This window comes from Bos mutus, chromosome 7 (assembly GCF_027580195.1).
Source record: "Bos mutus isolate GX-2022 chromosome 7, NWIPB_WYAK_1.1, whole genome shotgun sequence".
Taxonomy (NCBI): Eukaryota; Metazoa; Chordata; class Mammalia; order Artiodactyla; family Bovidae; genus Bos; species Bos mutus.
In genome coordinates this window covers 54,045,391-54,060,015 of record NC_091623.1, presented here as the reverse complement: position 1 = coordinate 54,060,015, position 14,625 = coordinate 54,045,391, and the positions used below count along the sequence as shown (strand labels likewise).

General features: G+C 39.0%; 1 protein-coding gene across 1 annotated transcript; it reads right to left on the bottom strand.

Moving 5' to 3' along the window:
* Positions 1–209: 209 nt before the first annotated feature.
* On the bottom strand, positions 210–6,629 carry LOC102287327 (olfactory receptor 7E178). Its single transcript, XM_014478607.2, has 2 exons — positions 6,486–6,629; positions 210–1,247 (listed from the first exon to the last, which is right to left on the bottom strand). The coding sequence occupies exons 1-2, from the start codon at positions 6,627–6,629 to the stop codon at positions 210–212; spliced, it is 1,182 nt and encodes a 393-aa protein (XP_014334093.2).
* Positions 6,630–14,625: the final 7,996 nt, after the last annotated feature.

Genomic DNA, 14,625 nt, shown 5'->3' with positions numbered 1-14,625 from the left:
AAAAGTGAATATGACATACAAAGGATGATAGAACTCTCAAATGGTCAGATAAGGACCTAAAAAGGAGAAATAATTAAGCTGTTAAGGAAGAGATGTGAAGCCATAAGGGCTACAGAAATGACGTCCTGAGAGAGGTGGAATTTTTAGGTCTAGATGTTAATTTTGCTACATTTTCCAACCTTATACACTCCAAATGAGTGGCACAGGTACTAAGGTGAGATTATTTTGCTGAGTAACTTCCACATGGCCCTTTTGATGTCTCTGTTCCTAAGACTGTAGATGAAGGGGTTCAACATGGGGGTGACCACTGTGTACACCACTGATACTATCACATCCTTCCTGGGAGATTGTGAGATGGCTGAGATGAGGTACACCCCAAGGCCTGTTCCATAAAATAAGCAAACAACTGCCAGGTGGGAGCCACAGGTGGAGAAGGCTTTATATTCCCCACCTGTTGAGGGGATTCTCAGGATGGAAGAAAGAATTTTACAGTAAGAGAAAAGGATTCCTGATAAAGGGAGAAAACCGAAGATGGTACCAACAAAATACATGACTATGTTATTGGTGACACTGTCAGAACAGGCCAGGTCGTGGAGCAGAGAAGGGTCACAGAAGAAGTTAGAGATTTCCACATCCTTGAAGCAGGTAAGTTGTAACACAATCAAATTGTGCACCTGGGACTCCAAAAGGCTAACCAAAAAAGACGCCAAAACTAAGGAGCAGCACAGGCGTGGGTTCATGATGGCCGTGTAGTGCAGTGGCTGACAGATGGCCGCAAACCGGTCATAGGCCATAGCAGTCAGAAGCGTACAATCCATGCCTCCGAAAAGGATAAAAATAGACATCTGAGTCAGGCAGCCTTCACAGGAGATGACTCTGCTGTGAGTTTGGATGTTTACAATCATATTTGGGACAGTGCTGGAGATGAAACCAATGTCAGCCAAGGACAGGTTGGAGAGGAAGAAGTACATGGGGGTGTGGAGGTGGGAGTCAGAGGTGACGGCCTGGATGATGAGTAGGTTCCCCAGAACGGTGATCAGGTACATGGACAGAAATAGGACACAGAGTAAAGGCTGCAGTTCTGGATCATCTGAGAGGCCCAGGAGGAAGAATTCTGAAACACTGGTTAGATTCTGTGTTAGATTCTGTGGTTGTACGTATCTTGGACACCTTTGAAAAAGAAAAGAGTTTGGAAGAAAGATAACGAGAAAATGGCATGTACCACTGTAGACGTTGAAAAATCCAGACTTAAATTGAAGAAAGTATGGAAAACCATGAGGCCATTTAGGTATAGCCTAAATCAAATCCCTTATGATTATACAGTGAAAGGGACAAATAGATTCAAGGGATTAGATCTGATAGAGTGCCTGAAGAACTATGGATGGGGGTTTGTAACATTGTAGAGGAGGCAGTGATCAAAAGCATTCCCAAGAAAAAGAAATGCAAAAAGGCAAATGGTTGTCTGTGGAGGCCTTACAAATAGCTGAAAAAAGTAGAGATGCAAAAGGCAAAGGAAATAAGGAATAAACAGCCATCTGAATGCAGAGTTCCAAAGAATAGCAAGGAGAGATAAGAAATCCTTTCCAAGTGAACAATGCAAAGAAATAGGGGAAAACAATTGAATGGGAAGGACTAGAGATCTCTTCAGAAGAATTATAGATGCCAAGGGAACATTTCATGCAGAGGTGGGCAGAAACTGTACAGGATAGAAATGGTATGGGCCTAACAGAAGCAGAAGATATTAAGAAGAGGTGGCAAGAATACACAGAAGAACTGTACAAAAAAGTCTTAATGACCCAAATGACCACGATGGTGTAGTCATTCAACTAGAGCCAGATGTTCTGGAATGTGAAGTCAAGTGGGCCTTAAGAAGTATTACTATGAAAAAGTTAGTGAAGGTGTTTAAATTCTAACTTAGCTATTTCAGATCCTAAAAGACGATGCTGTTAAAGTGCTGAAATCGATATGCCAGCAAATTTGGAAAGCTCAGCCACAGGACTGAAAAGGTCAGTTTTCATTCCAATCCCAAAGAAATGTTAAGAGCATTAGTTAATCAGTCGTGTCCAACTCTTAGTGACCCCATGAACTGTAGCCTGCCAGGCTCCTCTGTCCTTGGCATTCTCCAGGCAAGAATACTGGAGTGGGCTGCAATTCCCTTATCCAGGGATCTTCCCAACCCAGAGATCAAACCTGAGTCTCATGCATTGTAGGCAGTACCATCTGAGCCATCAGGGAAACATAATCCCAAAGAAGTGAAAAGCCAAAGAATGTTCAAACTACCATACAAGTGTACTCATTTCACAGGCTAGCAAGGCAATGCTCAAAATCCTACAAGCTAGGCTTCAATAGTACATGAACCAAGAACTTGTACAAGCTGGATTTATTACTTTTTAATATAAATTTATTTATTTTAATTGGAGGCTAAGTACTTTATAATATTGTATTGGTTTTGCCATACATTGGCATGAATCCGCCACGGGTGTACATGTGTTCCCCATCCTGAACCCCCCTCCCACCTCCCTTCCCATCCCATCCCTCTGGGTCATCCCAGTGCACCATCCCTGAGCTCACTGTATCCTGCATCGAACCTGGACTGGCAACTAGAAAAAAGGAACCAGAGATCAAATTGTCAATGTCTGTTGGAATATAGAAAAAGGAAGGAAACACCAAAAAACATCTACTTCTGCTTCATTGACTATGCTAAAGCCTTTGACTATGTGGATCACAGCAAACTGGAAAATTCTTAGAGATGGGAATACCAGATCACCTTAGCTGCCTCCTGGGAAACCTGTATGCAGGTCAAGAAGCAACAGTTAGAACCGGACATGGAACAATGGACTGGTTCCAAATTGGGAAAGGAGTATGTCAAAGCTGTATATTGTCACCCTGCTTATTTAACTTATATTCACCCTGAACATCATCCAAAATGCGGGGCTGGATGAAGCACAAGCTGGAATTAAGATTTCCAACAGAAATATCAATACCTCAGAATGCAGATGACACCATCCTAAACACAGCAAGTGAAGACTAACTGAAAAGTGAAAGAGGAGAATAAAAAAGCTGGCTTAAAACTCAACACGCAAAAACTAAGATCATTGGATCTGGTCCTGTTGCTTCATGGCAAATGAATGGGAAAACAATGGAAACAGTGACAGACTTTATTTTTTTGGGCTCTAAAATAATTGTGGACAGTGACTGCAGTGGACATGAAATTAAAAGATGCTTGCTCCTCGGAAGGAAGGATATGATAAACCTAGACTGCATATTAAAAGAAGAGACATTGCTTTGCCAACAAAGGTCCATATAGTCAAAGCTGTGGTTTTTCCAGTAGTCATATATGGACATGAGAATTGGACCATTAAGAAGGCCGAGCACCAAAGAAGTAATGCTTTTGAACTGTGGTGTTGGAGAAGATTCTTGAGAGTCCCTTGGACAGACAACAAGGAGACCAAACCAGTCAATCCTAAAGGAAATCAGTCCTGAATAGTCCTCAATAGTCATTGGTCAATAGTCATTGATGCTGAAGCTGAAGTGTCAATACTTTGGCCACCTGATTCAAATAGCTGACTTATTAGAAACACCCTGATGCTGGGAAAGATTGAAAACAGGAGGAGAAGGGGACAACAGAGGATGGAGAGATGGTTGGACAATCTGTGCAGAGATGGCTGGATGGCATCATCTACACAAGGGACATGAGTTTGAGCAAGCTCTGGGAAATGGTGAAGGACAGGGAAGCCTGGTGTGCTGCAATACATGGGGTCAAAACGAATCCAACACAACTGATATACTGAACAACAAGAATGAATTCATTCCCGTCTGTATATCCCAACTGTCATGTTTGTCGAAAAAATCATGCTCCTAGACTCCCTTCACTTTCACTGTCTCCCTCAGCACTTACTGGGCTGGACTGCATCTCTGCTGGAGCATGACCAAGAAGCATAGACTCTCCTGCCTGGTGTGTGAGGCAGTCTCAGGGTCCCTCCTCAGGATGGGCAGGAAGACAGACTCAGGCTGGACCTTTTGATGCAGGTTCCTACAAAGGATGGGGACATAAGTGTGGAGCCAAAGTACTAGAACAGTCAAATTAATTAGCTGGAGGCACTGGCTAATTATTTACAATGGTATGACCTTAGGGCTCAATGCTCACAGAGCATCATTAGCCAGTTGGTCCATTATGTCCCAAACTCTGGGGACTTGTTAATATTAATGGAAAAGGAAAAGGAGAAAAGTGGATGTCCTGGGAAGGGTCTGGGTCCCTTTACATCTCAGAAGGAAATTCCACGTACTCTTGCTTCTGACCTCCAAGATGCAGGATCTTAATATAACATCAGACCTTTTTTCTCAATTTACCACTCAATGTGTAATTTTGATATGTTGAAATCCATTGTATCAATCATGATATCTATGGAGCATGAGGTCTAGACCAACGATGCGATACACTTTCCATTTTCAGAGTTAATAATTGTCTCGAAAGAAAATGTACTTTCATTTCTTTACTTCAGGTCACAGTCAATGGGAGGAAATACACAATGAAATTAAAACCAGGAGCTGGAATCAGTGAGAGCATCTCAGATCCTGCCCACCATACAGGCCTCATCCTCTATAAGGAATGTGTGCTCCAAACCCTTCAAGGGTCAGGTCTTGCCCATCTGTTTTGCTGTATATTCCCAGATTCACTGCACCAACATGATCTAAACAAAAAAATCCCTGGAAACAAACTAGAAATTGGTAGGCTTTCCTCTCCACTGGGTACTTCTGCAGACCTGACTCGACTGCTTCCAGTCATGCTGTCTCTTGTAGACTCCTGGTTTGATACACTATGAGAGCCCCTCCATCAGCATGAGGACAACCTGCAGTTGTCACATGAACAGATGTAACAAATTTCCACGTTATGTTCTTCATGTTTCTAATTTCTGCTAATTCTAATGGAATGCATTCAAATCTGGATATATTTTCTCTTGGTTTCTTTGTGGTCTCAGCTCTTGGAGACTTTAATACAATGTGGATTTGGCTTACCCATTTTTGCTAGTGGATAAAGTGAGATGTATGTGGAGAGTGGTAGAATGTAATCTTCTCAGTTCTTCGTGACAATCTTCATGACAGAGTGCACTCTCTTGAGGAATGTAGAGGTTGGTTTGTCATTAAGTGATATGAAGAAATCTTTAATTTAAACCCTATCAGATTAGATATGGAGGAAAGAATGTTATGCAACTGTGAATGAACAAGTGACAGAGGGTATCTTTAAGGGAGATCGCATTGCGGATATGCACAGGCAGATATGAGAGGAAGAAACTGGGGGCTGTACCATTTAAAAATTTAGTTCTTGGCAAAAAACGTATCACTAAACTGAAATGCTTTCATACTGAGAGCAAGGAATAAGATTCGAGGGTCAAAGACAAAGATGAATTTATAGGGCATGAGACATGAAAACCAAGGTAGTTATGTTTGTCCCGTAAAATGTGATGTATGTCTTGTTCTTTTTCCAGTTCTCAATACCTTCTATCATGATGAGTAGTGAAGTGAAGTCTCTCAGTCGTGTCCGACTCTTTGAGACCCCATGGACTGTATCCTCTGTCCATGGGATTTTCCAGGCAAGAGTACTGGAGTGGGTTGCCATTTCCTTCTCCAGGGGATCTTCCAGACCCAGGGATCGAACTGTAGTCTCCCGCGCTATAGGCAGACGCTTTTACCGTCTGAGACACCAGGGAAGTATCCATGACCAAATAGCAACTCAGTAGAGTTGATTATGGGCTGCCCCGATGTTGCTGTTGTTCAGTCGCCCGGTTTTGTCTGACTGTTTGTGACCCCATGGACTGCAGCATGGCCAGGGTTCCCTGTCCTTCACCATCTCCCAAAGCTTTCTCAAACTCATGTCTGTTGAGTTGGTGATGCCATCCAATCATCTCATCCTCTGTCATCCCATTTTCCTGCCTTAAATCTTTTCAAGCATCAAGGTATTTTCTAATGAGTCAGCTCTTCATGTCAGGTGGCCCAAGTATTAGAGCTTCAGCTTCAGCATCAGCATCAGTCTTTTCAGTCAATATTCAGGATTGATTTCCTTTAGGATTAATGGGTTTGATCTCCTAGCAGTTCAAAGGACTCTCAAGAGTCTTCTCCAAAAACCACAGTTTGAAAGCGTCAATTCTTCAGCACTCAGCCTTCTTTACTCTCCAACTCTCATATCCATATATGACTACTGGAAGAACCATAGCTTTGACTATATGGACCTTTGTTAGCAAAGTGATTTCTCTGCTTTTCAATATGCTATCTGGCTCTGTCATAGCTTTCCTTCCAAGGAGCAAATGTCTTTTAATCTCATGACTGCAGTCACTGTCAGGAATGATTTTAGAGCCCAGGAAAAGAAAATCTGTAACTGTTTCCATTGTTTCCCCGTATATTTGCCAGGAAGTGATGGGACCAGATGCCATGATCTTAGTTTTTTGCATATTGAGTGTTAAACCGGCTTTTTCATGTTCCTCTTTCACCTTCATCAAGAGGCTCTTTAGTTCCTCTTTGCTTTCTGCATTTAGGGTGGTGTCAGGTGCATATCTGAGGTTGTTGATATTTGTCCTGGCAATACTGTTTCCAGCCTGTGAGTCATACAGCCTGGCATTTTGCATGATGTTCATGGTGTATATAAGTTAAATAAGCAGAGTGACAATATACAGCCTTGATGTACTCCTTTCCCAGTTTTGAAATAGTCCATTCTTCCATGTCGAGTTCTAACTATTGCTTCTTGTCCTACATTCAGGTTTTCTCAGGAGGCAGCTAGGGTGGCCTGGTATTCCCATCTCTTCAAGAATTTTTAACAGTTTTCTTGTGATTCATGAAGTAAAGACTCTAACATAGTCAATGAAGCAGAAATAGATAGTTTTCTGGAATTCCCTTGCTTTTTCTATAACAACTTGACCTCTGGTTCCTTTGTCTTTTCTAAATACAGCTTGTCCATCTGAAATTATCTGTTCATGTACTGTTGAAGCCTAGCTTGAAGGATTTTGAACATTACCTTACTAGCGCAATTGTGCAGTTTGAACATTCTTAGGCATTGCCCTTCTTTGCAATTGAAATGCAAACTGACCTTTTCCAACCCTGTGGCCATTGCTAAGTTTTCCAAATGAGTGAGGGTAGCACTTTAACAGTGTCATCTTTTAGAATTTGAAATAGTTCAGCTGGAATTCCTTCAGTTCCACTAACTTTGTTAGTTGTAATGCTTCCTAAGGCTCACTTGGCTTCACATTCCAGGATGTCTGGCTCTAGGTGATGACCACACCATCATGGTTATCCAGGTCATTAAGACCTTTTTAATACAATTCTTCTGGTGTATTCTTGCCACCTCTTCTTTTTAGAAAAAAAATTATTTATTTTTAATTGAAGGATAATTGCCTTACCAAATTTTGTTGTTTTCTTTTAAACCTTATCATGAATCAGCCACAGATATATATATATATATATATATATATATATATATATCCCCTCCCTTTTGATATAGAGCTCCTGTTTGATTTTCCTGAGACATACAGCAAATTCCCATTGGCTATCTATTTTACATATGGTAAGTTAAGTTTCCATGTTGCTCACTCCATACATCTCACCCTCTCCTCTCCTATCCCCAGGTCCATAACTCTATTTTGTATGTCTTTTTCTTCATTTCTGCCCTGCAAATAAATTTTTCAGTACCATTTTTCTATATTTTGTATATTTGCATTCAGTTCAGTTCAGTCGCTCAGTCATGTCGGACTCTTTACGACCCCATGAATCGCAGCATGTCAGGCCTCCTTGTCCATCACCAACTCCCGGAGTTCACTCAGACTCACATCCATCGAGTCAGTGATGCCATCCAGCCATCTCATCCTCTGTCGTCCCCTTCTCCTCCTGACCCCAATCCCTCCCAGCATCAGAGTCTTTTCAAATGAGTCAACTCTTCACATGAGGTGGCCAAAGTACTGGAGTTTCAGCTTTAGCATCATTCCTTCCAAAGAAATCCCAGGGCTGATCTCCTTCATAATGGATTGGTTGGATCTCCTTGCAGTCCAAGGGACTCTCAAGAGTCTTCTCTAACACCACAGTTCAAAAGCATCAATTTTTCAGTGCTCAGCTTTCTTCACAGTCCAACTCTCACATCCATACATGACCACTGGAAAAACCATAGCCTTGACTAGACAGACCTTTGTTGGCAAAGCAATGTCTCTGCTTTTCAATATGCTATCTAAGTTGGTCATAATTTTTTTTTCCAAGGAGTAAGTGTCTTTTAATTTCATGGCTGCAATCACCATCTGCAGTGACTCTGGAGGCCTAAAAAATAAAGTCTGACACTGTTTCCCCATCTATTTCCCATGAAGTGATGGGGCCAGATGCCATGATCTTCATTTTATGAATGTTGAGCTTTAAGCCAACTTTTTCACTCTTCACTTTCATCAAGAGGCTTTTTAGTTCCTCTTCACTTTCTGCCATAAGGGTGGTGTCATCTGCATATCTGAGGTTATTGATATTTCTCCCAGCAATCTTGATTCCAGCTTGTGCTTCTTCCAGCCCAGCGTTTCTCATGATGTACTCTGCATAGAAGTTAAATAAGCAGGGTGACAATATACAGCCTTGACGTACTCCTTTTCCTATTTGGAACCAGTCTATTGTTCCATGTCCAGTTCTGTTGCTTCCTGATCTGCATATAGGTTTCTCAAGAGGCAGGTCAGGTGGTCTGGTATTCCCATCTCTTTCAGAATTTTCCACAGTTTATTGTGATCCACACAGTCAAAGGCTTTGTCATAGTCAATCAAGCGGAAATAGATGTTTTTCTGGAACTCTCTTGCTTTTTCGATGATTCAGCAGATGTTGGCAATTTGATCTCTGGTCCCTCTGCCTTTTCTAAAACCAGCTTGAACATCTGGAAGTTCATGGTTCACGTATTGCATCAGAATATGATATTTATCTTTCTCTTTCTGACTCACTTCACTCTGTATAATAGGTTCTAGGTTCATCCACCTCATTAGAACTGACTCAAATGCATTCCTTTTATGGCTGAGTAATATTCCATTTTGTATATGTACCAGAACTTCTTTATCCATTCATCTGTCGATGGACATCTAGGTTGTTTCCATGTTGTAGTTATTGTAAACAGTGCTGCAATGAACAATGGTATACATGTTTCTTTTTCAATTTTGTCTTCCTCAGTGTATATGCCTAGGAGTGGGATTGAGGGGTTACGTTGTGCTTTTATTCCTATTTTTTTTTAGGGACCTCCATATTATCTTCTATAGTGGCTGTATCAATTTACATTCCCACCAACAGTGCAAGAGCATTCCCTTTTCTCCACACCCTCTCCAGCATTTTCTGTTTGTAGACTTTTTGATATGGCCATTCTGAGTGGTGTGAGGTGATATCTCATTGTAGTTTTGATTTGCCTTTCTCTAATAATGAGCAATGTTGAGTATCTTTTCATGCGTTTGTTGGCCATCTGTATGTCTTCTTTCAGAAATGTCTGTTTAGGTTTTTTCCCCCCACTTTTTGATTGGGTTGTTTGTTTTTCTGGTATTGAGTTGTATGAGCTACTTGTAAATTTTGGAAATTAATCCTTTGTCAGTTGTTTCATTTGCTATTATTTTCTCCCATTCTGAGGGTTTTCTTTTCACCTTGCTTATAGTTTCCTCTGCTGTGCAAAAGCTTTTAAGTTTGACCAGGTCCCACTTGTTTACTTTTATTTTTATTTCCATTACTCTAGGAGGTGGGTCATAGAGGATCTTGCTTTGCTTTGATTTATGTCATTGAGTGTTCTGCCTATGTTTTCCTTTAAGAGTTTTATAGTTTCTGATCTTACATTTAGGTCTTTAATCCATTTTGAGTTTATCTTTGTGTATGGTGTTAGGAAGTATTCTAATTTCATTCTTCTACATGTAGCTGTCCAATTTCCCCAGCACCACTTATTGAAGAGGCTGTCTTTGCCCCATTGTATATTCTTGCCTCTTTTGTCAAAAATAAGGTACCCATAGGTGCATGGGTTTATTTCTAGGCTTTCTGTCCTATTCCTTTGGCCTACATTTCTGTTTTTGTGCCAGTACCATACTATCTTGATGACTGTAGCTTTGTAGTATACAAAGTTATAATAAAGTCTGTAATCTGAAGTCAGGAAGGTTGATTTCTCCAGTTCCATTCTTCTTTCTGAAGACTGCTTTGGCTATTTGGGGTCTTTTGTGTTTCCATATGAACTGTGAAATTTTTTGTTCTAGTTCTGAACAAATACCAGAACAATACAATGTTCTAGTTCTGGACAATGGCAGAAAAATGCCATTGATAGTTTGATAGGGATTGCATTGAATCTGTAGATTACATTTTGTAGTATATTCATTTTCACAACATTGATTCTTCTTACCCAGGAACATGGGATATCTCTCCATCTATTTATGTCATCTTTGATTTCTTTCATCAGTGTCTTATAATTTTCTGTGTACAGTTCTTTTGTTTCCTTATGTAAGCTTATTCTTAGATATTTAATTATTTTTGTTGCAATGGTGAAGGGGATTGATTCCTTAATTTCTCTTTCTGAGTTTTCATTGTTAGTATATAGATATGCAAATTATTTCTGTGTATTGATTTTGTATCTTGCAACTTTGTTAAATTCACTGATTAGCTCTAGTAATTTTCTGGTAGTATCTTTAGGGTTTTCTATGTACAGTATCATGTCATCTGCAAACAGTGAGAGCTTTATTTCTTCTTTTCTGATCTGGATTCCATTTTTTTTTTTTTCTTCTCTGATTGCTGTAGCTAGGACTTCCAAAACTATGTTGAATAATAGTGGTGAAAGTGGACACCCTTGTCTTGCTCCTGATCTTAGGGGAAATGTGTTCAGTTTTTAACCATTGAAAATAATATTTGCTGTATGCTTATCATATATGGCCTTTCTATGTTGAGGCAGGTTCCTTCTATGCTGAGTCTTTGAAGGGTTTTAATCATAAATGGGTGCTGAATTTTGTTAAAGGCTTTTTTTTTTTTTTTTGCATCTATTGAGATTATCATATGGTTTTTATGTTTCAATTTGTTAATATGGTGTATCACATTGATTGATTTGTGTATATTGAAGAATCCTTGCCTCCCTGGAATAAACCCAAGTTGATCATGGTGTATGAGTTTTTAATGTGTTGTTGAATTCTGTTTGCTAAAATTTTGTGAAGGATTTTTGCATCTATGTTCATCAATGATATTAGCCTGTAGTTTTCTTTATTTTGTGTTGTCTTTGTCTGGGTTTGGTATCAGGCTGTGGTGGCCTCATAATGAGTTTGGAAGTGTTTCTTCCTCTGCAATTTTTTGAAACAGTTTTAGAAGGATAGGCATTAGCTCTCCTTTGAATGTTTGATAGAATTCTCCTGTGAAGCCATCTGGTCCTGGGCTTTTGTTTTTTGGGAGATTTTTGATCACAGCTTCAGTTTCAATGCTTGTAATTGGGTTCTTTATAATTTCTATTTCTTCCTGGTGCAGTCTTGGAAGACTGAACTTTTCTAAGAATCTTTCCATTTCTTCCAGGTTATCATTTTATTGCCGTATAGTTGTTCATAATAGTCTCTTACGATCCTTTGTATTTCTGCTTTGTCTATTGTAACCTCCCCTTTTTCATTCTAATTTTGTTGATTTGATTCTTCTCTCTTTTTTACTTGATGAGTCTGGCTAAAAGGTTTGTCAATTTTATCTTCTCAAAGAACCAGCTTTTAGTTTTATTAATCTTTACTATTGTTTCTTTCATTTCTTTTTCATTTATTTCTGCTAGATCTTTATAATTTCTTTCCTTCTGCTTTTTTTTTTTGGTTATTCTTTTTCCAGTTGTTTTAGATGTAAATTTAGGTTGTATAGTTGATGTTTTTCTTGTTTCTTGAGGTAGGATTGTATTGTTATAAACTTCACTCTTAGAACTGCTTTTGTTGCATACATCGGTTTTGATTTGTCATGTTTTCATTGTCATTTGTTTCTAGAAATTTTTTAATCTCCCTTTTGGTTTCATCAGTAACCTGTTGGTTATTTAGAAACATATTTTTTAATCTTCATGTGATTGTGTTTTTTAGTTATTTTCTTATAATTGGTATGTAGTCTCATAGCATTGTGGTCAGAAAAAATGCTTGATACGATTTCAATTTTCTTATTGCCACCTCTTCTTAATCTCTTCTGCTTCTATTAGTTCATTACGCTAGCTGAAATAAGTCAAGCAGTGAAAGATGTGGAACATAGGATTTTGCTTCTCTGTGGAATGTAAAATATTAAACTCATACAAGCAGGATGTATTTTCTGACATTTTGCTGGTTGTGAACATTGCAGAAAATCATTTCATGAATATTGTAGAACACCTAGGATTACTATTCAAGTGTATACTTTCTATAATAATATTTATGGAGTTAAAATGCCCCCTATTCATTTTCTATGAGAATTTAATATGATCTAGTAAGAAACCATGTGATATGTTTAACAGAACATAAACAAGATATTAAACCCACAGAACCACACATATGCACGTGCGCAGGTGCGCGCGCGTGCACACACACACACACACACACAGAGACACACACAGTGGCATTATTTTGGCTCCTTCCAAGATTCTTTCACTGTCACTTAGGTTAGCATTAATGAATATGCACGTATAGTATTTTAGTGATTTTAATAACTTTTATTGGGCAATATCTCTTTGCCTAAACTAACAAGAAAATGTCTTTTGTCAAGTGTATTCTTTTCTTTAATATCAAAGTTTCTTATCAATAGAGTTTGTTGGTAAGTGGTAAAATGAAAAGTAAATTAACGTAGTTCTGCACAGCATTCAGTCAGCCAAGATTACTACCATACAAAAAATGTGACACCTCAAAAAGTGATGGATACTTGTCTTACACAACTCAATAGGAGCCTTATGATGTAATTATTGTGATGGAGGACAGTAAGGCAGGGTAATCAAGTGAAGTCCTAACCAGGCTGTTTCTAGTAAAAGGAAAATCCTCCCTTTGTTGATAATAGATTCTTTGCAATCTTAAAGATAAGCAAAGCAAGGGAAACTTATTGTGAAGACTTGAGTGATTCAATGTACCACAAGCATCATGAGCCACATAACAATTGGACTATGATACCACCTATTCTCCAGTTTCATACCCAAAGCTGATAACCATGTGTCTTTCCTGGGCACATTTTGCATCTTCCAACTGCAGGTACATAACAACAAACTTATACCCAGTGCTACAGTATCAGTTAAAATTCAGTAAGAAAAGAAAAACCAATTAGTGTTTTTTCAAAAATTTTTATTGGAATAGAGTTGATTTACAATGTTGTGTTAGTTTCAGGTGTACACCACAGTGAATCAGTTATACATATATCCATTCTTTTTTAGATTGTTTTCTATATACTTCATTACAGTGTTTTGAGTAGAGTTTCATTTGTCATAGTTCTTAATAGCTATCTATTTGGATATAGTTGTGTTTATATGTCAGTTCCAACCTTCTAATTTATCTCTCCCTACTGCTTACCCTCTGATAAGCATACATTCCTTTACTACATCTGTAAGTCTATTTCTGTTTTGTAGATAAGTTCATTTGTACCTGTTTATAGATCCCACATATAAGTGATATCATATGATATTTGTCCTTCTCTGACATACTTCACCCAGTATGACAATCTCTAGGTCTATCCAAATTGCTACAAATGGCATTATTTCATTATTTTTTGTGGCTGAGTTGCAGTCAGCCAGGAATAATGCAATTAATCATTTTAGTGAAAAGCTTTAACACAGAGAGTTGGTTAAATAGTTATTGAAGGGCTGAAAGTTAAAAAAACACACAAAGAAGTAGTATAGCCATCATAAATGAAGGAAGAACCTACTCCACCAAGGGCTTGGGGGGTGTAAAGGAATCAGCTCAGCTTTTAAGACATAGAGACATTTTTAGACCACTGTTGAAAGTATGTAAGATGAACACAAGATACAGCATAGAGCAGTGATTCTGAGAAGCCCAACCAGAGCAAAGCCCATGTAAGTGATGTAGAGAAGCTATGAGAAGAAAATTATTGCAAAAGTGGGGAAAAAGAATTGTTTGTTACTACAGCAGAGTCTTCCTGTCTTCTCCCTTTGACCTGTGACTCTTCCATATCTTCAGCATTGTGCATGAGCAGTTAGGACCCAAAGGTCACTTTTGAAGGAAAAACCAGACTTACATCAGTGGTTCTCAACCTTGGCCAAACACTAGAACCATCTGAGTGCTTTACGAGTTGCCAGTCCAGGTTCGATGCACGATACTGGATGCTTGGGGCTAGTGCACTGGGACGACCCAGAGGGATGGTATGGGGAGGGAGGAGGGAGGAGGGTTCAGGATGGGGAACACATGTATACCTGTGGCGGATTCATTTTGATATTTGGCAAAACTAATACAATTATGTAAAGTTTAAAAATAAAATAAAATTAGGGAAAAAAAAAAAAAACAAAACTCATACTCAGGCCACACCCAAGTCAAGTTAAACCAGAGTGTCAAGTGGTGAGACTCAGGGTCAGTAGTTTTAAATTTCCTAGATGTTTTTGATAAAAACCAAGGAAAGATGGTAACAATAACCCGGTGTACGAGACAGCAAAAGAGACACTGATGTATAGAACAGTCTTATGGACTCTGTGGGAGAGGGAGA